At 35.3% G+C, this 22,801-nt stretch overlaps 1 protein-coding gene across 1 annotated transcript; it reads right to left on the bottom strand.

The window, feature by feature from the left end:
• Positions 1–4,595: 4,595 nt before the first annotated feature.
• LOC129276244 (GTP cyclohydrolase 1) lies at positions 4,596–17,588 on the bottom strand. Its single transcript, XM_064109215.1, has 5 exons — positions 15,984–17,588; positions 12,597–12,652; positions 11,258–11,289; positions 9,804–9,888; positions 4,596–6,699 (listed from the first exon to the last, which is right to left on the bottom strand). Exons 1-5 carry the CDS (start codon positions 16,131–16,133, stop codon positions 6,573–6,575), a joined length of 450 nt encoding a protein of 149 aa, XP_063965285.1. The 5' UTR covers positions 16,134–17,588; the 3' UTR covers positions 4,596–6,572.
• Between the last annotated feature and the right edge of the window lie 5,213 nt (positions 17,589–22,801).

Below are 22,801 nucleotides of genomic sequence, written 5' to 3'. Positions count from 1 at the left end.
TGATTTAGCACAGTAATCGGTCAATTCCATGATCACTTGTAAAGTCTGTGTAACAGGGTCCCACACCATGAATTCTAAGGAATGTCAAAACCAACTGTGATGTTGCCGGGTACGACCAGAGAGGGCGCTTTAAGGGGAAAGTTCACCCTGACAAAAACTTTATTGTAAAAATAGCAGAAAAAATAATACAAAATATTTCCGAAGGTTTGAGAAAAATAATAAATCCATCAAAGAATAAAAAAGTTATTAGAATTTTAATTTGATTTGTGACATATGCGAGCAGCTTTCCTACATCCTTGTGGTAAAAAATCAAGGAAATGTTTTCTCAGAAAATTGACAATGGTTTTTACTGTACCTTCAGTATAACAATAGACAAATCATTTCACACCCAAAACAAGTCATTACGAATATGGGGCTGCTGCTCGTTTATGATGTCACAACCTTCACCAATATTTTTTATCATTTCTTCTGCTATTTTTACGACAAACTTTTCTTCAGGGTGAACTTCCCCTTTAATTGTTAACATTAAAAATCTATAGGGTCTGTCGCATTGTTCCGTGCAAGCTTTGTGGTTGAGCTGCAGATAATCACCCGCAACTCACCTACAGCAAGTTTTGAGCATATTCAAAACTTTTCTGTGGGCAAATCTGACTTGATTGCGCCCCTGCACGCAACTTCATGCAATTTCTTGAGATTCTGTCGATGCGCATGGCTCGTATGGAACAATTCGACAGGGCCTTGACTGTTTGAAATAAGTCACAGGTCAATCATAAAATCTCGCAGAAGTAAATCCATTTCACATCATTCCTAAGAAAGAAATAAAACTGAAAAGAAACAAATGAAAAAAAGCATATCGATCAATACTACAAGACGGGAAGATCGAGGTAAATTATTTTTTTAAATACCCATACAACATGTCAACCATACTACATATTGTCATCACTATATTCTTGGAATGGCTAAAAAGTGAACAAAAAGCTGCTTTATAATACACAAGACTGCTGATCTTCAAAATACTAAAACAAACCCATAAAATTTAATACAAAATAAAAGCACTTAAACATTTATAAACCAAGTGATTTCAAGTAGAGTGCTTAGCAAAGGTGTTGGTGGCGGAGGGATAGGTTCTGACACTGTTGGTCGGTGCAGAAGGACAAAACCGATAGTTTAACACTTGACAAAGAGTGCTAAAAACACATCACACAATCATCAACGAACGTTTACACCTAGAAAATAGCATCCAGGTTATGGAAATGAAATTCAAACTTCATCAAATGGAATGTAAAATATAGATTAATCTTAGATTTTTTAAATAAGGATTTAAAAATATACCGCTCTGCAGATTTGCAGTGATATTATACAATGGCATTGTTCAGTTTTGTGATCTTGGGATGTTTACACCAACACCAATACTAAACTTAAAACTTTCAAAATAGAGAAATTTCCATTTCCTTGGGGCTGGCGTTAGCATAACCGGTAAATTACATACAAGAATAGATCATAAACATCAACCCAAAAGCTCAGTTGAAAAAATATAACGCCAGCTTTCAAACTACTGAAATGAAAATATGTGATAACATAATCCATATGACAACAACATAGGACAAACCAAACACCAGCCACTTTTCCAGTGTCGATGGGTGCTTGTGTTTCGAAAACACTGATACCAGCTTGAAATCACCCAGTTAAATGAGAAAAAATATCTCTTTATATACCACACATATACCAATAAACCTGATAGTCTTCTTTTCTAAACATTATGAAGCACCAATAGAGTTCAAGTATTTTTACATTGTTACACCAAGGAATGACCAGAATTACGAGATAAAATCTATCAAACCACACACTACTACAGCAACCCGGGTAATACAAGGAATACACAAACACATTTGAAAATAAGTTATATATTACTCTTCTTACACTGCATAGGAACTATTTCCAGAATGATTAGTCAGAACCTTTTCTCAAGGCCATTTGTCAGGTCCGTGAAGATAAAACCTTAAAATCACTGATTATTGCAATCTTTCTAATGATAGAGAACCATTACCATAATTTTACAATCCAGTTTAAAAGTTGGATACACTAGTTGATAGCTCCTTGCAATATCCTCACACATTATTGAAAAATAAACAGATTTCACATAAATTAATGTTATTTTTCAATACTATTCAATGTGTAACTGTTCATTAAATTTTGTGCTTCTGACCTATTGTTTCCAAGGGTAGAAAAAAATCACAAACCAAAAGAAAAACTGCAAAACCTTATAATTTGTCACAATTTTCAAAGCTTGACATTACATCATCTACATCGATGTAGACTTATGCTCCTTAAAACAATTAAATATGTCTATCATCCCATCACCTGGCAACGCTAAACAATTTTTTTTGCAAGCACAATACTTTAAAAAGCCGTTTATTTCATTCTGTTTCTTGCACTTTTGATTTGGTCGTAAGTTACCATAGGAATGTTGACTTGCTTGAATATACATGTATGATGCACACTGGAAATATATTTCAATAGAGCTGAACATTTTTACTCCGGCAAGCATTTCATTATTACATTTGTCATTTGACAAGTTGTCAGATCTGATAATTTTCCTTGATTTTGATTGGCTAAGAAGCCCAGGTGTCTAACTGTTACCATTGTAACTGCTGAATAAAACAGACTTTGTCGAGCATTCGACAAGTCCTACCATAAAACGCTTCTCTGTTCAACCTATATATTACGATAGATGAATACACTCTGAATACGCCAAATTTTTCATCAAATAATTCATTTAAGATTTAAATAGTGTATCAAAAAATATTTTGAATAGAGCAATAAATATTGAAATCTATATTTTACAATACTTAGCAGCTAAAAATAAGGTTGTATAAATATAATAATTTACCTGTATTTACTCTTAAAAGTATATAATACTATAAATTGTAACTAATATTACTTTGAATATATATCTATTCAAAGTAGATTCTAAGATATATCTACAACACAATATTCCATGAACTGCATTTTATAAAAAATACTGTTTCATCATTTCTGATTTGGAAAACACCTTCAGACTCTGCCACTATATTTCAATCATTTTTGGCATGATTGATTTGATACTTATTAAACTTACAAATAATTACTTATCATTGATCAAGTTTTGTTGCATTCATACTTCACGGAAAAGCCATCTATAGCGGATTTTTTTTAAATATAAATTTGCCCCATCCAAAAATGTATATGTTAACATTAAGAACTGAACTCTGTATTGTTCTTATAGGCTTTGCACAGGGAGCATCTGGTTCCAGTGTGCGATGGGTTAAAAGATACATGTACGATTAAAGGTCAAGTCCACCTCAGAAAAATGTTGATTTTAATCAATAGAGAAAAATCAGACGAGCATAATGCTGAAAATTTCATCAAAATCGAATGTAAAATAAGAAAGTTATGACATTTTAAAGTTTCGCTTATTTTTCACAAAATAGTTATATGCACAATTTACTCACATGCAAATGAGACAATCGATGATGTCCCTCACTCACTATTTCTTTTGTTTTTTATTGTTTGAATCATACAATATTTCAATATTTACAGATTTGACAATAAAGACCAACTTGACTGAAACATATGTTAAACAATGGTAATTCCACATGTTCAGGGCGAAATAAAACTTTGTTTCACAGTACAATGAGAAAATTAAAATATTTCATATAATAAAATACAAAAGAAATGGTGAGTGTGTGATGTCATCAGTTCCCTCATTTGCATACCGACCAGGATGTAAATAAAACTATTTTGTGAAATTAAGCGAAACTTAAAATTGTCATAACTTCCTTATTTTCCATCCGATTTTGATGAAATTTTCAGTGTTGTGCTTGTTGGATTTTTCTCTTTTTTTTTCAAATCCACTTTTGGTTGGGGTGGACTTGTCCTTTAAAGTGGATGTGTGAGACCAGTCTACATTCTGATATAAAAACTTACCCCACTACCTGATCTGTCAAAACAGTTTTTAAATTCTTCTTGAATGTGTTATTTACACTATGGTACACTAACACATAACCTTTATTACTGTGCTGTTTAGATTAAAGGTCAAGTCCACCCCAGAAAAATGTTGATTTCAATCAAGAGAGAAAAATCTGACAAGCAAATGCTGAAAATTTCATCAAAATCGGATGTGAAATAAGAAAGTTATGCCATTTTAAAATTTCGCTTTTTTTCACAAAACAGTTATATGCGCAACTAAGTGATATGCAAATGAGAGAGTCAATGATGTCCCTCACTCACTATTCATTTTGTTTTCTATTATTTGAATAAAACAATATTTTAATTTTTACAGACTTGACAATAATGACCAATGTCACAAACCACAAAATGGTAATTCCACATGTCTAGGGAGGAATAAATCTTTGTTTCACATGATAATTAGGAGAAAATTTGACTATTTCATATAATGAAATAGAAAATGAAATAGTGAGTGGGTGACGTCATCAGTCCCCTTACTTGGATACCGACCAGGATGTGCCTATAACTGGTTTTGTGAAATTAATCGAAACTTTAAAATATCATAATTTTCTTATTTTACATCCGATTTTGATGAATTTTTTTTTCAGTGTTATTCTTGTTCTATTTTTCTCCTTCCATCCAAATCAACTTTTTATTGGGAAGGACTTGTCCTTTAAGCACGATGGAGTGTATATGCAAAATCCTTCTCTATAAGTAAAGCCATACACTGGATTCTTTGAATACAAGAAAGCCATGTAGTCTACAAAGAATTCATCAAGATGTATTTCGCATGGAAGCTTGAGATGGAGATAATACCAAATCAGACAAAAGACAAAAATGTCAATACAACATGTACATAACACATCGCGTACAAAAAAGGCAATTAATTGCCTCTTTTCTGATTTTGCTTTGGTTTTTGTTTTTGCGGTGGTACCTCGGACGACTTCCCTCGCAATGTTTTTTTTTCATCATGTTTTAAAAATAAATCATTTATTGCACATGTTCATCCTTTATATACGCCTTCATATTAATTTACACATACAATCTACTTATTTTGTTTTATTTTTAAATGGTTCTATGCCCCATCAGTTCTTTCAAACTATTTTTTTCATGCAATTTCTAGACGGTCCTTTTTATCAACCGCTACACTTTCGTATTTTGTTAAGTCCCGTTTTCTTTTAAACTTGTTTTTGTTGATGGTAATAGGAATATTCAGTTCAATTCAATGCGATTCTGGCTTGTAGAGATGCTATTAATAAGGACTGGGGGCCTTTTGATAAAGCTGTTCGTAAGTTAAGAGTGACTTTAAGAGCGACTGGTGAACCTTTCTTACGCGATCAATAATCACGAATGAACAGTCAATGGTGAATATCATTTACCACAAGAAAGGATCACCACTCGCTCTTAAAGTCACTTGTAGCTTACAAACAGCTTTATGAAATGTTCCCCTGGACTGGTAAGCTGTTACACAAAGAGTTAAGAGTGACTAAAAGGTATAAATTCTTGGGATTCATGAGGGTGCTGCTGGACAAACGTACGCGCCAGCTGCCCATTGACAAAGTTACACAATGCTCACGCAAATGCCATGTTCTGAATGCCAAAGCTCTGATGATTCTCAGTTTGCGTACGCTTTGGCTGCTGTTCAAAGATCCAGGCAGGTCGGCGCCGCCTCCTGTCGTGCATAACTTTACAAATAGCTTCATAAAATGCCCAACAATGCTTCGATGGAAAATATGCATACATTGTATCATGCCAAATATAAAATCTCCCCATAAACCCCTTATCATCACATGCTTACTCTGAAAAACCCTATCATAACCCTTACCATTATCATAAGTCTTCCAAATAACTTTGAACTGAGCAATGAACTGTTGCAAAAGCACTTTTCATGTCACCGACGCAAAGTCACATTAAACTCTTTGTGAAATAGCAACCAGGGCTCATTAACACAGAGCTTAGCAATTGATCATACAACATTTTTATGCCTGATTGCATTAACCGCAATGTACAATCCATCGTGAAAATCAATGATCAGTCGCTTTCATAGCTCTGTGACACAAGACCCAAGGTCTAACGTGTAGATACTATGGCCCGTATTCTGAAGTCGGGTTTAACTTAGACCATGGTTTAACTCTGATGGAAAGCCAAAAATGTCAGAATTTTGCTTACATTTTATGTTTCTAATGTTCACTGTGCCCTTTCCTAATTATCGAATGGTGAAGACAACTATCTTAATTTCATTTACCCTTCTCAGACAATTAACATTGATTTGAGAGCCAAATGAGCCGATACATTGAACCTTTATCATTAGAGATTTATGCCACAATTGGCTTTCCATAGTTAAAACCAGAACTTTAAACCAGAGTTTGATTCAAACCTGACTTCAGAATACGACCCTATGGCTATTTCTAACTTTGATGTCATGACCCATGTTAAAAAAAATACATTCTTGATTTATTCCGTTATTGCTGAAGATCATATTAAATCAGGATTCGATGCCATCGTACGTCCTCTCCTTTTCCATCCTCCTTCCTTCTCCTACTCTATCCTCCTCTTCTTCCTTCTGTCTCTCCTCGTCATTGTCATCATCCTCGTATGAGCGTCAAGAACTCATCCCTGGTCTTTGGATCCTCCCGGAAGACGCCAAGCATGCAGGATGTTATCGTTTTGCTGTTTAGCTTCTGAACGCCTCTCATAACCATACACATGTGGCTGTACATGGGAACAGAACAACAATTGAAGACATTATTGATTATTATCGTTTTGCTGTTTACCTTCTGAACGCCTCTCATCACCATACATGTGACTGTACATGAGAATAAAAGGGGGAAAAAAAACAATTGAAATGAAAACATTGATTATTACAGGTCTCCACACTAACCCTTTTTTTCTACTGGTCCAGCCTGTTCATGTCGGACCAGTAGATACCCAGTTTTTCAATTTTTTTACTAGGCCGAACATAAAATTTACTGGTCCCCAAAATAAAGGAAAATATGAAAAAAGTCAGTTTATTTTGCTGCCTTTTATTGCCTTCTCACCCCAAAAAACCCCATACAAACAAATAGTATACACACAACATACATGTAATTCATGAAAGCCATTTCTCAATTTTGGAGAACCATTTTTATAATTTACAAAAGAGGAAATATCATTTGTATCAGTTTGATATATATTTCACTGGTCATGTCGGACCAGTAAATCTGGCTATTTCTGAAAAGTTACTGGCCTGACAAATTTTACTGGTGCCAGTGTCGCGCGCTGAGAGAGCAAGAGAGATTTTGAAAAATATAATTTTGTTCAAGAAAGTTTGTGATTCTCATATCGAATATATATTTAAATTTTAGTTCTCATATCAAATATATAAATGGTTCAATTCAAAACAATCTTTTCATATTTCTCAGTTATTTGTAACTGTGGCCGCAAGAGTGAATAATTTGTTAAGTTATAACGTACTATTTTTCATTTAAAAAAAAATATCAAAATTGGTAATAAAAACCAAAAGCTTAATTTTCTCCCTTTTCTAACTAGCATTACTAGAAACATACAGGGCCTAGATATAAAGGAGAAAAACTCAAAGCTCAACACTGAAAAATTTGAAGAAAAAAAACAGAACACATTAGCTAAACTACAGAAGATTAAAGATAAACAAGAAACTCACAGATACAAGCAGTATTAAAGCTAAAAATAGACATTTAAAACAGATTCTAAATGCTATGAAAAAAACTACCAGGTAAAACAGAAACTTGACACTACAAAACAAATTTCAAAACTAAAACAAATTGAAAGCTACAACATTTGCTAAAAAACCCAAAAGCTGAAGAGAAACTCAATTCTTATTCATAACAGAATTAAAAACATCAATGCAAAATAGAAACTCAAAAAAATAAAAAGAAACCAAAACACAGAACACAAGGCAAATATACAACTTCAGAAAAAATAAACTCAAAGTAAAACAGAAACTCAAAGCTATAAATGAAAATTTTTAAAAAATGAATGAAAAGCAAAAACTATGAGGATAACGGTAAAAACCAGAACTCAAAGCTTATATACAAACAGAAAATGTAGAACAAGAAACTCAGAAATAAAATACAAGACAAAATTACAACTTCAGAACAGAAAAACTGAAAGTAAAAACAGAATCTCAAAAATACATACAACAGAAAAAGTTACTCACAAACAGAACACAAATAAAACAGAGACAGAACACAAATAAAACAGAGAACAGCAAAACTAAAAACAAAAACTTAAATTTCCCGAATGTGCTCACCCAAGATGACTGAGAAGAAATGAGGAAAAACAGCACATCAAAGCAAGGTCTCCATTTATCACACTCAGATGAGCAATTAAGAATAATTCATAATATAAAATCTCAAACATAAAACAACCTCAAAGCTACAACGTACAACCGAAACTCAAAAGCCATAGAATTAAACTCAAACATGAACCTAAATATACGATTCCAGAAAAGAAAAACTCAAAACTACACACAACCAAAAAAGGACACTCACAGACAGAGAACACAAAGCAAACAAGACAACAGAAAAACTCAAAAGCTAGAAACAAAAACTCAAAAATTTCCTGAGTGTGCTCACCTGAGATGACTGAGAGAAGAAATGAGATAAAACAGGACATCAAAGGAAGCTCTCCAGGTATCAAACTCAGGTGAGCACAGCAAAGAAAGTAAGTTTAGTGATTAAAATAAGCCAATCAGCACACAGACAAGTACTTTGTTAGTAATACAAAGAGTTATCAAAATCAGATGCGCACACTTCAAATATCGTGTTTTGGCATTTTTCTGTAATTTCTGACAAAACCAACAAAATTGTGCAGTAAAATGTACATGTTGGGCAAAAAACCAAATCAGTCATGAGAAATCTGAAAATTAGTAATTTGGAGGCATACATGTATCAGTATTTTTTTCTGTGTGAAGCCAAAGTAGGAAGCAACGGAGTATGAAAGTCAATCATTCTTAGAAATTATTGAAATTGATTACATTATCATATTGTCTTTTCCTTCTTATTTCATTGCATTAGTATGTCTCTTTCACCCTTTTTACCAGGGACGTTTCATATAGCTGTTCGTAATCACCTACTGTCTTCTGATTCTCACAGGCTTAAAGGGGAATCCAACCCAAATAAAAACTTGTTTTCATAAAGAAAAGAAAAATCAGACAAGTTGATAGGTGAAAGTTTGATCAATATTGGACAAACAACAAGAAAGTTATGAATTTTTTAATGTTGTAAATATTGGTAATCACTATACCCATGCAGACTTCAAATTGGCCGCATATGGGATGTCATAGTGATGTAAGGACTTCTCTTTCATGTACTCCAATACATATTATGGCTAAAGTGTCATTTTTTCCCAAAAGTCTTATTTCAAATTATATTTTTTCTTTCACAAGGACATAAAACAATATACTACCTGGGTTATATTTAGATTACTGCCCCAGGGGAATGGGTACTTAGGAGAAAACCACAAATCCCTGATAATATAGTACATGGCCTATGGGAAAGTTGTCCTTGCCCCTTGTCATAATTAACTCACCCAGTTGCAAATTTGAAATCTACATAGTATTAGTGATCTCAATTTGAAAGCAGCTATAACTTTCTTATTGCTTGTCCGATTTCTTTCAAACTTTCACCAAATTTTCTGATTAATTTATTTTTCTTCTTCCCAACACAACATTTTATGCCTAAGGCTGGATTCCCCTTTAATACACAAGTCAACTGGTTTCCATAGTAAATAGGTTAGGAGAAAAGAAAAAACCAAGACTGGAAAAATTGTCGCAGAGGGATAATGCAAGGTGAACTTACGTGGCTTCAATGACCACACCCACGCCAGCTGGAGCTATGGCTTCTGTCACTGCGAGGGCTATTTGTTTGGTCAATCTTTCTTGAACTGTCGGACAAAGAAAAAGAGCAGTTTGAGAATAGGTCTAGTGATTAAAAAGTGCATGAAAAAGGGAATTCCGGTATAATTTCTATAACAAGAATAATAATACAAACAGAAAGCTTGATCAATCTTAAAGGCAGAAAAGGCCAAGGCTGTGGATACCTTGCTGAATGGCATCAATGTCCCACTCACTGGCTTAAAAATTTAAATTTCTTTTGGTGCCTATTCCTTTTCCATATTTGTGATGTATAAAAAACTGACCTTGCCTTGAATATATTGCAATCAAGGCCAGTAAATGACATATAGATAATCAGTAAAATGTATAGAGCATTTATTGTTCATCAAAACAATACACCATTTAAATATAAACAAATGGTTGCATGATTTTACAAGCCATGATTACATCCCCATGTGTTCCCTGCTGTTATCTTGAGCATTTAAGAAGAAAGTCATCCAAGTTGCTCTGAGTAAAATCAGAAAACTGAGAGAAACATATCTATAAAGAATGGCAAAAACCTTTTGAGTTTTATTTTATTCGTAATGTAAAACATACTGCCAGCTCTCCCATACATGTATGTCAATCCATTATGTGCCAGTTTTCTCAGAAAAAAATTTGAAACTCTTTGTGCCTTCCATAATATGCATTTATCATCACTGAAATCTAATCTCTGCTTACAGTCCCAATATCCTATTTACGTTACTTTGCGTTATGTTTGAGAGATCAGAGTCATACAAGCCTCGCTTGTCAGCTGGTCTCTTTTTTTCACTTCTTTTCTTTTTTTAATCATACATAGACGACTATTTATATACTTTAATTATTTCTAAAAAGGTTTTGATTTATCTATGTTATTTGTTTATTGTATATTAATAATATAGGGTATTTATATTGCGCACATATCCACCTTGTTAGGTGCTCAAGGCGCTCCTATATTACCCGGCTAAGCTAGGCGTTCATAGCGCACACAGCTTTTTAAGAAATTACTTCCTACCGGTACCCATTTACCTCACCTGGGTTGAGTGCAGCACACTGTGGATCAGTTTCTTGCTGAAGGAAATTACGCCATGGCTGGGATTCGAACTCACGACCCTCTGTTTCAAAGTCCGAAGACTAATCCACTGGGCCACAACGCTCCACATTTATTGTTCATCAAAATTGTTTGTATTGTTATTACAAATTTGAAAGTGTAAGCTTGATTGATTTGTATTGATTTATGCATTTTTTAAATTTATGTTCCTTTGATTAATTGTATGTTAGAAACGTGAGTATAGAAATGAAATATACCAAATGAAATTCAATTTAAAAAATATAATATGCAGAAAAACTAACAATCCAGAAATAATGATTGATTAAAATGGTCCATTATAATAGGTTTACCTTGTAATCTCCTGCTATATATTTCAACGAGCCTGCAAAATGAAATCAAGAATAAGCAAAATTGATTAAAACTGGAATAACTTAATTACAATACGGACTCAGCTTGATTGAGATATAACATATACCGCCAAATTACATAATTTTTCCCAGTATGCTGTTGAGGGTTGTATAAATTTAATTAAAGCATTACTCATATTACACATTTACATGTGCAAGATCATCTGCCATTTCACGAATAAATTTAGTTGGTGGTGAATTCAAAGGTCACAAATTTGAAAGAATCTTGAAAACCTTCACCAATATTTTCTAAATTTTTTCTACATTTATTAAAACACATTTATTGCTCAGTTTTACTTTCCTTTATATCCACATGTAGGTCTGAAATCAATAAAATCAGAATCCCACCACTGTGGAAATGCTGGAAATTAAACGATTAAAGTGGGGGGGGGGGGGTTATCTGGCAAGAGAGTTGCCATTTATTCAAAACTAAAATTACACAACTGGGACTCATGATATGTCCAGGCCATCAATTCCACCCCAATGATCTTGATTTAAAGATAGTATTATAAATTTAAATACATATACCCTTTAATTGATCAATCAGAAGTACATCGTACATGTATATTGCAACATGATGCTTCAAAAACCTATTCTGAGTTTAAACAAATAATCCAGATTACAGTATTGACAGCTGAACACCTAGTGAGTGACTTTTCAGGACCATCTTCATTTTCAGTTTGGTGCTATACTCCTGTAAAAACTGACCCAATATCAACACCAAAACATCAACAATGAACTTGAAATCACCCACTGGCTTTACACTTGGGTAATGATAACAGGGCCACATTACAGAAAGAGTAGCGTTTGATTTTGAACACAACTTAACAAAATCAAGCACAAGTCCCTCATACACACTTCTAATTGGATGAAAATCAAGATGCATTTGATTTTTAGAGTTGCATTTGATTGCAACTCTTTCTGCAACAGGCCCCAGGGCCCCTTAACACAAAGATTAGTGATTAATCGCTAGATGAAACAGCCTATCAAGAGCATCGTTACAAGCGTGTTTTGCTCAGTAGACTAAATAGGAACCAATCAGAATTGTTCTTTCAAATTGGCGATTGATCACTAACCCTTGTGTTACAGGGCCTAGGGGACGATTTCATAAAGCTGTTTGCAAGTTAAGAGTGACTTTAAGAACGACTGGTGATCCTTTCTTGTGGTGAATGAAATTCACCATTAAATGTTCATTGGTGATTATTTAGAGTGTAAGAAAGGTTCACCAGTCACTCCTAACTTACAAACAGCTTTATGAAACACCCACCAGGTCTTTTCTTACCTAGCAACCTTGCTGAGGCCTAACACTCGCTTATTTGGAAGATAACCAACAGATACCTGTGAATGAAGAGGAAGAAAGACAGAGATGAAGAGAGAGGGGGCAAGAGTGAGAGAGAAGGCGGTGATGCGGAGGGGGGGGGGGGGTACGAAAATGAAGTAGAGAGGAAAAGTATGAAAAAAGTTTCATTAAAATTTGCATATTCAATATTTAAATGTATAAATGCAGCTGTAGTGGTCAATACAAAATTATCAGTTTTACACAATCTGACCTGGGGCCCTTGAAACACAGCTTAGCAATAATCGTAGAACATTTTTCTATGATTGAGTGCATCGACTACAATGCACAATCAATCGTGAAAATCAAGCATTCTATTAATTGTTAACCTTTGTGTTACAGGACCCTGAAGTGCTTTTTTTTTATTTCAGAAATTTTAAGTTGTAAAAGCAGTTGTGGTAGTAAAAAAATTGTAATAATTTTTTTTAATAGATAGATTCAAACTTCAAGTACTTGTATGTATGGTTGCAATAAACATACAACCCTTTCAGTGAGTTAAGCATGCATGCTGCACTTTTTCTAACAAACATTGAAGTACCACCAGCACAAATTATCTGCTTCCGCTGAAGATTTGTAGTTTAATGTGGTCGGAAAAGGGATATTGCTACTGCACTCAAACAATCTGAAATTCAAGATGCACTATGTTTACTCAAGTGAGGTGATGAATCTTACTACATTTTATGAATTAAAAAAAATAATATACAGTCTGTAAATGGTGAAAGTTCAAAATTAAGTTTCATTCCAGGCAAATTGTCTGAGGTAAACTAGGGTAAAAAAAATTAAATTAAATAATAAAAAAAAATTAAAGCACAAACATTTGAAAAATTAATGTTATACACCAATGCTGATTTTTTAAAATTTAATTTGACCTATAAATTGACATTGATATTGAAAAATTATTAGGAGATTAAGAGATTCTCACATCCTGCAAAAAGGTTAGCAACCCTTGACCAATGCAAGCCGGAGGAATCTAATTAATGTTAAAAGAAGGCTTCACAGACAAAATCTGGATCCTAAAAGCTATACACGCTCAGCAACAGCCAGGTACTTTATGACAGGTTCAAAATAGTGCCAATAAACAGGCAAAAGGTCATCATCCATGTCAAATGGGGTGTCCCACAGGGGTCTGTGCTAGGTCCAAGCCTGTTCCTGACATGTACAGTATCAAGTGTGTGCTATTAAATATTGTTTGCTGATGCCAGCATGATCTACAGTGGCAACGAGTAATGCTAATCAAGATAGATGTTTTGCAGAAATACACAAGTTGGGACATGATGTTCCATTCTGCAAAATGCCCATTGCTGAATAACAACAGAAGCAGGCATCAATTTGAACCATCATACCACAGGCATGGTCACACTGGAAAAACACGACTTCTCAATTCAATTCAATGCAATTAATGGTTGAGTGTTAAAAATCAGGACATGACATACATGTATGAACACAGCCAAAAGGATGAAGTCACCATGTAGGCTATTAAAGTGTCTTCTGAAAACTTGCTATTAAAATACCTTGGTTTCACTATCCTGCAGAGCATAGGCTGGGGCAGTCATATCAACAGGATTTACAAGAAAACTACTGTACCAGAACTCTAGGCTTTCTCAGAAGAAACTTCGTAGATGAGCTTGTGAAACATCAAGGAATGAACATACAGGGGATTTGTGAGACCTTTACGCAGGTACGTTTTCACTGTGTGGGACCATCCTAGCTAGAAATGCATTGTCAATCTAGGGTGTGTACTGACTGTCCTTAACAGGTATAACAAGTCAAAACACATGTAGTGTCAGTCAGAAGACTAAAGACTCTCAGATAGGAGCCTCTTTACAAGCAGAGTAGGAAGACCTCGCTCCTCTCCATGCTCTTCAAAACCACTAACAACCTTGCTCGCTGCCCAATTATCAACTCAAATTAGTCACACCTCTAACCAACCAGCAGTGCACCGGAAACATGCAGTTCCAACTGTCCATGTCTGCAGGTAAAACCCAAAACAGAGGATCTTCTGCAATTGATCGTGTAGGACTGGGTCTGGGATGGTCTGCCAGCAGAAGAAGCAGATGCTGCAACCCTGCCACACCTTGAACGGTCATCAAGATAATATCAGCTCTCAGCTGTGTCTTTTATCCTCTTAAAAAGAAAAATTAATTTCATCTTAAAAAATAAAAGAAGAAAAAAAAAAAAAAAAAAAAAAACAATTCTTTGATTGCAGGCATCAATGGGAAGACAAGACTAGAATATGGCATGCAAAATAACTCCTCAGGTGACTTCATAAGCTGCTATTATAAAGAGAACAAATCATATTAAGAGTAACACTAAGTCTCGGCTGGACCACTTGCATAAAATCACATTTCAAATACCATCTTCAAGGCAGAAATAGACAGAGGGTTTAATAAAACAAAAAGAGATAAAAAGTAAAAAGTTCACCATGGAGGCATTTGAATCAAGAATGTTTGCACTGTCTATATTGGGAAAGATATTAAATTCCAAGCCTGTGTCAATATAAGTTGTAAAAAGGGTCAAAATTAAAAGCTGTCTGCAGGGGCAAGTGGCAGAATGCATGAATCTCACTGATTCTGACATTTGCTTGCGAGGTGGCAGAGAATATACTTCTTGGAAATTTAATCTCGGTAGTCTGCCCAAACATCCGCTGGTGGGCGACAAAATGAAAGCTAACATCGGGGAAGGGATTGTTTGCTCATATTAACTGAAAAGAAATCAATAATCAAAACATCAGCAAAGGAGCTCATTACACTAGAATGCATGCAAGATCCATGGGAGGGAAGCTACTACATGTACTTCAATTAGAATTTGTGTGTGGAAAAAAAGAGTATTTTGTGGTGTGTGTATTGAATACTGAAATGGTGTCCTGTCCACCCCCTTAACAGAGTCTACAAAAATCTACACTTTCTTTGAACATTATTTTTTATAGTAAATGTGTTGTTACCCACTCCTGGGGAGTGTTTCATCAACATTTCTATCCTCCAAGTTGTCAGATCTGACAACTTTCCTTGGCTTTGATTGGCTGAGGAGCACTGTTACTATGGCAATTGTCAGATAAACAAGGACTTGTCGAATAAAACGTCTGACAAGTCCTTTCATGAAACGCTCCCCAGGCCCCCACCCCAAATCCACTCTCTAAACAGTTGATACTGATTCATGCTTTATTGGCTTTTTCAGAAACATTTTTGGAAAATATTTCTATCCTATGCAGTTCGTGGAGTGACAACATAGGATTTATCAATATCATCATTATAAGTAATTCCACATAAATATCAATATCAAACAAATTTGAAAAACAAATTTGAATTTGAATCAGCAATTTCAAATTATACTCACTTTTCCTATAAATGGCACTAGGTGGTGTTCACAAAGGGAAAACATCTCTATATCTTTAACTACAACCATTTCATCATGATCCTCATCAAATATTGCATCATTTAGAACATCTGGAGAGAAAAAAATAAAGAAATTAGTTTGGTTAGTCATTTAGCAACAAGTTGCAAAGAAAAAATCTGAATAATTTCAAATTCACTTTTGAAATTGGCATCGTAAAACAACCTGGAAACAAATTTTCTAGGGAATTGAAATGCGGCTTTCAATAGAGAACTGGTATTCCTGATGTATATCAAAATAAGAGAAATGACAATTGAAAAATGGCATGTGGGTATAAATTCTTAAATCTTTATAATCTGGGTAAATACCCACTAGTCTGCAGGCACAGACCCTTTGTTTTCACAATTATCATAGTGCATAACGCAGACAGAGTCTGAAGTAGTGAGACTAGACACATGCTGTTTTCATACTGAAGGATTGAAGTGATACGCTTGTACTGCGGGCCGACATTACACCTCCTTTCAAGCTCCGCAGCAGTGTATCCGCAGTCGTTTCCGTGGTTTCCAAGCGAGTTCGCACCATAAGTGTGGCACGCGGAATCTCCCCCATGCGGAAATGAATGAAATTACGCGTGAGATGGGCGATACCGCACTTCCGGTGCGGACTACCTATGTTTGTAACCCTCTTCTCGAAGTGGGTTGAGTACACCGTTTTGAATCCAGATCAAAATAATCCTAGAATTTTCATACTGCCCTCCAAAGTGGAGTAACTCCTTCTGGACTCGGGAGTAACTGTACTTCGACTGTCAGTATGAAAGTGGTATGAGGCAGAGCCTTTGGTGTCTAGCCTTCGCTCCAGACCTGTTATTGGTTAAAGTGCCAAATATGAGTCTATGCTTGCAGACTAAATACCTACTACCTGAAAGCTCTGATTTAAAGAATTCATTCATTAAATTGAGCAGAGTCAAACACCCCCCCCCCCTACCAGCATCCAAAAACTAAAATGCGCACATCTGCTTCAGGATCGCGAATCAGTTACTATTTCCAAGGCTGCATTCAACCTAGAAACTCGCTTTTCAGAGATGTTTATGGTTCAGTACAGGTTTATAGGTTAAAACCTTGGCTGTGTTCAGATTCTCTTTTTTACATCATGAAAGACGTGTTCTGAAAGTGAGTCTGTGGAAACCTTGTCGTTACAATCGCTTGAACGTAACCGAAATCTCAATAAAAATATCTACATCTATGATGTCACCATTAAGTTGTCCTATAACTCAATAAATATTCAAATTGATACCTTGATATCAGACGGGCACCTAAAAAATGAAAAGGAATTTCTCCATGCTTGAAAAGATTGTTCTTAACATTGTACTATGCTGTTTAAAATTTAATATGTTGCACGCTATATGAACCTTACAGTAGTTGTGTAACACTCTAAACAACTGTTTTTCAAAAAGTTCATTTTTATATTTAATATTCAACAAATTATTAATGGTTGTTTAAAAATAAAATTTTAAACACTTGTTTAAACAACTAAAGAATACTACTGTAAAGTTCATATAGTAAACAGTGTTTTATAAACAGAGTAAGCCCTCTTCCTGGGTTAAACTGCACAATATGAGAAGTTGTGGGTGGGCTTGAGATGAATAAGAATCAGCATTGAAGATGAATAGCTTGAATGATATCCCACACAAGCCATCTTTTCTAAATTTATGTGAATCTTTGTTTGTGATTCATATTCATGAGTTTATGAGTGAAGATTATAACACCTCAACAAAAGTCAGAGCTGAAACTTTCTTAATGATATATGAAAGTAATAAGTAAAATGTACAGTAAAGTAAAGTAAATAATAATAATACACTGTCCCACATATTGCTTTTTGTGTACAGTTAGTGATCATCAGAATTATCGGTTTTCAGCTAAGATTTCATGATTTCAGAAAGAGAAGCAAGTTTATTTCAATGTACCAGAACTAGGTCTATGATGATATGGTGGAATTTAACCTTGATATTAAAGACTTTGTCATGAAATAATTGTTTGGTGTAACTACTTCCTTTTACCAATCATGACTCTTCATCAAAGACATAATACTAGGGAATGGGGGGGAAGGGGGAAAGATGTTTTGAGAGATTCCCACAGACCGTTAAAATAAATATCATGCACACGCGCAGAGGCGATGGTCGGACAGCGCTCTAGCTCTGCGGGCCGCTTTTCACCAAAAATGCAGCTCATCGCAGTGGATCGATGCGGCAGGAACGGCGTAACAAAAAATATGAACGGATTTCTTTCTTCTTTTTATCACGATGAGAAGAAAATGCTATGCTTTGGAGCGACTTTCTTTGTTCTTTCTTCTCAAAAAGATAAAAATGCTATACCTTGGAATGGAAAACCACCATAAAGAATTCCTGTGAATAAATCCCCACAGATTTTTTTTTATCCTCACATTTAGGCAATGACAAAACAATACATACGGAGAAGCTGCAGTTACAGTTGCTTGGCAGGATTCATTCTGAAAGACTGGGGCCTGTCTTACGATTAAATTCGCTCGATCAATTGCAACAATGGAAAGCCAGCAAAGTCAACATATAAAATGCATGTTTGTTCAACAATTTTTCTAGATATGATTTCTTGACAATTTGGTGTGTTCTCCTTTGTTTACAAAGGGCATTTTGCAAATTTTCTGTAGGGAAAATTATGACACTGATGGATTTCCATAGAGTTGTGATTGATTGGATCAATCGTCACTCTTTGTAAGATGGGGCCCTGAGGCATCTTTTCATCACTAATCCTCATATATCATCATAGATCAAACGATGGGGAATGCAGTGAATGCTGCTGTAAAGGACACTGTGATGAAGGTATATTTTCAATTCGTTTAATGCCAATTCGTCCAATTGCCAACTCGTCTACTATCATTTGGTCTACCATCAGTTCGTCCACTATCCACATGGTCTAACTGCCAATTCGTCTACTCACCATTTCGTCTAGTAACCAGTGAGTCCAACAGCCATTATTTAGTCAAAATACCATCTGGTCTAATTGGACTAAGTGTTAATTGTGCAAAATGAATGAAAATGAAACGGATATTAGACCAACTGGTTATGAGACAAAATGGTCATAGACCAACTGGTGATTAGAGGAAATGATGATTAGCCAAATGGTTATTGGACCAAACGATTGTCAGACGAAATGTTGATGGACGGAATGACATTAGACTAAATGAAAGTAGACCATGTGGTGAGTAAATGAGTTGGCAGTAGACGAATTGGCAATTTACCGTGATGAAGGAGTCCTACTCTGGGGCCGTTCTCATTAAAGTTTACTGGAAACCGATTCAGGAAACCAGTTTGGAAGATCGCTTTGCTAGCGTTCCCACTTGATCACACAAAACTGGTTTTCAAAATCACTTCACGTAAAGCACTCTTGTTGCTATGGAAACACTCTCAGTGGGGTGACAAGTTTTGCGCGAAATTTGAAACTGCAGCATAGGCATTCTACACCTGTCATGTGGAGTAGCGCGCTCAAAATGTGCGAAGATCGCTTCCCGAAGAACAGTTGTGTCCTCACGCCAAAACCAGTTTAACGAGGCAAAGCGATCTTGAAAACTACATCACGATGTGGTTTTCCAAACTGGTTTGGAAAGTCGCTTCCAAGACCGCTTCGACCGTTCTCACTACGCGTTAAACTAGTTTCCACTAAACTAGCTTCCAGTAAACTAGTTTTAGGAGCATAGTGAGAACAGCCTCTAAGACACCCACAGGTACTAACAAAAATCGCTTGAACACAACGCTATTCATGCAGAATGCAGATTCTTCTGGGATTAATAAAGCCCCCAAACTGAGTGGCTGGCTGGCTGGCCTGCGGCAATACATCTTCAGTTCACCCGATTCATTTCAGACAAAATCAATATTAGCATCATTTTACTTGTTGATCACGGAGACCTCAGCACAAACATCGCAATGATGAGAGAAGCATGGCATTCTTAACGGCCTGACGTACATGCTTTTCACGACAGTTCTGGGTTAATATAAATGTAGAAAACTGATCGTTGGAAAAAAAAGAAGATGGGTGAGTGAAAAAGAGCCAAAAATAGTTTAAAAGACTGAGAGAATGGTAGGAGTCTATTCTAGAATAGGAAATAGTGACATGATTTGAAATACTACGGTAGTACAGTCATTCAATAAACTGAAGAAAAAAAATTAAGTTTAAAAAAAAACATTTTAGTCAGTGAAGGTCTGATCAGGATATTGCAACATTTTGGTTCAATAAAACTGCAAAAATCACATTCATCCTGCATGCAAAGTCTTCTAATTCTTCTCTTCAAAATTTTCTCCTTCAATTTAAAGCACAGGTAACCATGATCTAGTGTATTTTTGTACTGACATTCACATCATTTCAATGAGCAGTATTACTAGGGTTCATGAAAATGTAGATACAGTCAATTAATTTCAGCAATTACCAGAGTTCTTTGTCAGTTACAAACAGATGTTTTTCAAAACCATTTTCACAACTTGAAAAAAAGAGTGGAAAACAGATCCTTTGAACACTCTCCTAGTACGTGTTCATAAACTTCATATTTGCATTTGTGTTTATATATGTGTTTGTGATTTAATTTGTGATTCGTGTTTGGGATTTCACCCTCAGAGTCTCTCATACCCCTTTCATAAACCCATCCTCCAATTAGCCGCCTAAGAGTAATGCGGATAATTCAATAAAATTGCGTTCACAAACTCCGAAAATAATCCGCACTATTTTTAAGAGCGCCCGTCCTGAAAATGGCGGATAATCGTCATGACAACTGCACACGCCCCCTCCGATGCGGTTGTGTTGGAAAAGGGTGACCTTGTGACCGCACCATGGCAATTATCCGCATTATTTGGAAATGCGTTTATAAAGTCAAAATCTGGTCCCGATGCCGCTATTATGCAGATAATTGCAGCATCAAAATAATGCGGATAACTCTGGTCCTCCTCCGATTTTACGACCAAATTATGCTGCTATTAGCCGCATAATAGCGGCATCGGGACCAGATTTTGACTTTATAAACGCATTTCTAAATAATGCGGATAATTGCCATGGTGCGGTCACAAGGTCACCCTTTTCCAACACAACCGCATCGGAGGGGGCGTGTGCAGTTGTCATGACAATTATCCGCCTTTTTCAGGACGGGCGCTCGTAAAAATAGTGCGGATTATTTTTGGAGTTTGTGAACGCAATTTTATTGAATTATACGCATTACTCTTAGGCGGCTAATTGGAGGATGGGTTTATGAAAGGGGTATCAGACTTCTACATGTAAATGTAATTGTATGCATGCCTTCTCAACTGAACCATGAATCTTGGAAAGCGTACTCAGACAGTATTTTTTACAGCAGTTAATACAAAATTTTATTTCTGAGGGATAAAACTACTTTATATTGCATTAAGTCACAGTACCACAGACAAGAACTTTGCTTTTAAAATTGCCAAGACTGGGGCACAACAGGATCATCGGATCATGAATATCATGGAATTCAAGTACGTGAAGGTTACTGCAAAAATGTGTAGGTCAAGGATAACAGGGGTTGAGAGGCAGGCAAAAAATTATTTTGGGTGAGCTACTTTTCACAACCTACTGCCTATAAATCTGCCACATTGGATAAGCTTGAACATCATCATTGCAATGAATGGGGATTTGTTGGGGTTCTTTTTAGCATTTTTGGGGCAAAATCACACTGAGCCCCCATTTTACCCTGTTGAGAAAAAGCGTTGTGGAATGTTTGACAAAATATAAATACATGCAAATAATAAATGAACATTAGTGTTTGGGCTTTGGTCATTTTGTCATTACATATTTTGTCATTACAAAATTGAAACCAAATTTGGACATGGACTTTCAAAAAGGATCTTTAGCGAGTCATCATCCTTTGATCTTAGAATACCATGAAGTCAGTATTTTCTCATGTTTTCCAAACCCTAAATATTGCCTTTAAAAGCTCTCATATTTCTTTTTCAAGACAGATTAAATGTTTCCAAGTTATTAAGAACTATAGATAATCTTTTTCCCCTGATTTTTTCAGCATTGAAACCATTTTCACCATACGAGCGTATATCGACCATTCGCATAGGAGTATGATTATTATCTTTTATTTGGCAGTGTCCCCCCCCCCCCCCCCCGATACACTCTGTATTTAAGTTTAATTATTTATAAATGTATACCGTATTCGAAGAAGTTTGCAAAAAAAGTCGGCAATCCAGTCACTAAAATGTCCAAAATAACCCCTAGATGTTGCAAAAAAAGGAGATTTGGAATTAATATAAATTTTTTTTCTTAACAGAATATCAATTATTAATAATCAAATTTTCAAGTCTGAAATCATCTTCTCACAAGCTGTTGTGCATTACACTTAAACGCTTGTATATAGATTTCCTCCCTCAATTTATGTTAACTAGGTATTTCTTCAATGTATTGCAATTAACGTTGGCAATAATTGTTTAGTACATGTACGATCAATATATTATCACTTCGAAACACATGTAAATAACAGAACGTTTGTTGAATGTGCTTGATCTATTTACTCACTGAAGATAATAGAGGTAAAATTGATAAACCTTATCAATACTAAAGCTGACATTGCTATACTAATTTAATCTAAAAATATATATGCCATTATCTAGCGAATTTGGCTCAACTGATTCTCAATCCAAAGAAATGCTGAATCCTTCTCTATATGGAAAACCTGCAGTAATATTTATTTATATCCAACAAACACCTGCAAGTGCAATTTCCATACTCTTGATGACAAATCATTTTCCAGAAAAATGTATGACATCCATAAACATGAAA

This window comes from Lytechinus pictus, chromosome 14 (genome assembly GCF_037042905.1).
Source record: "Lytechinus pictus isolate F3 Inbred chromosome 14, Lp3.0, whole genome shotgun sequence".
NCBI lineage: Eukaryota > Metazoa > Echinodermata > Echinoidea > Temnopleuroida > Toxopneustidae > Lytechinus > Lytechinus pictus.
This window is presented reverse-complemented; position numbering and strand designations above follow the sequence as displayed.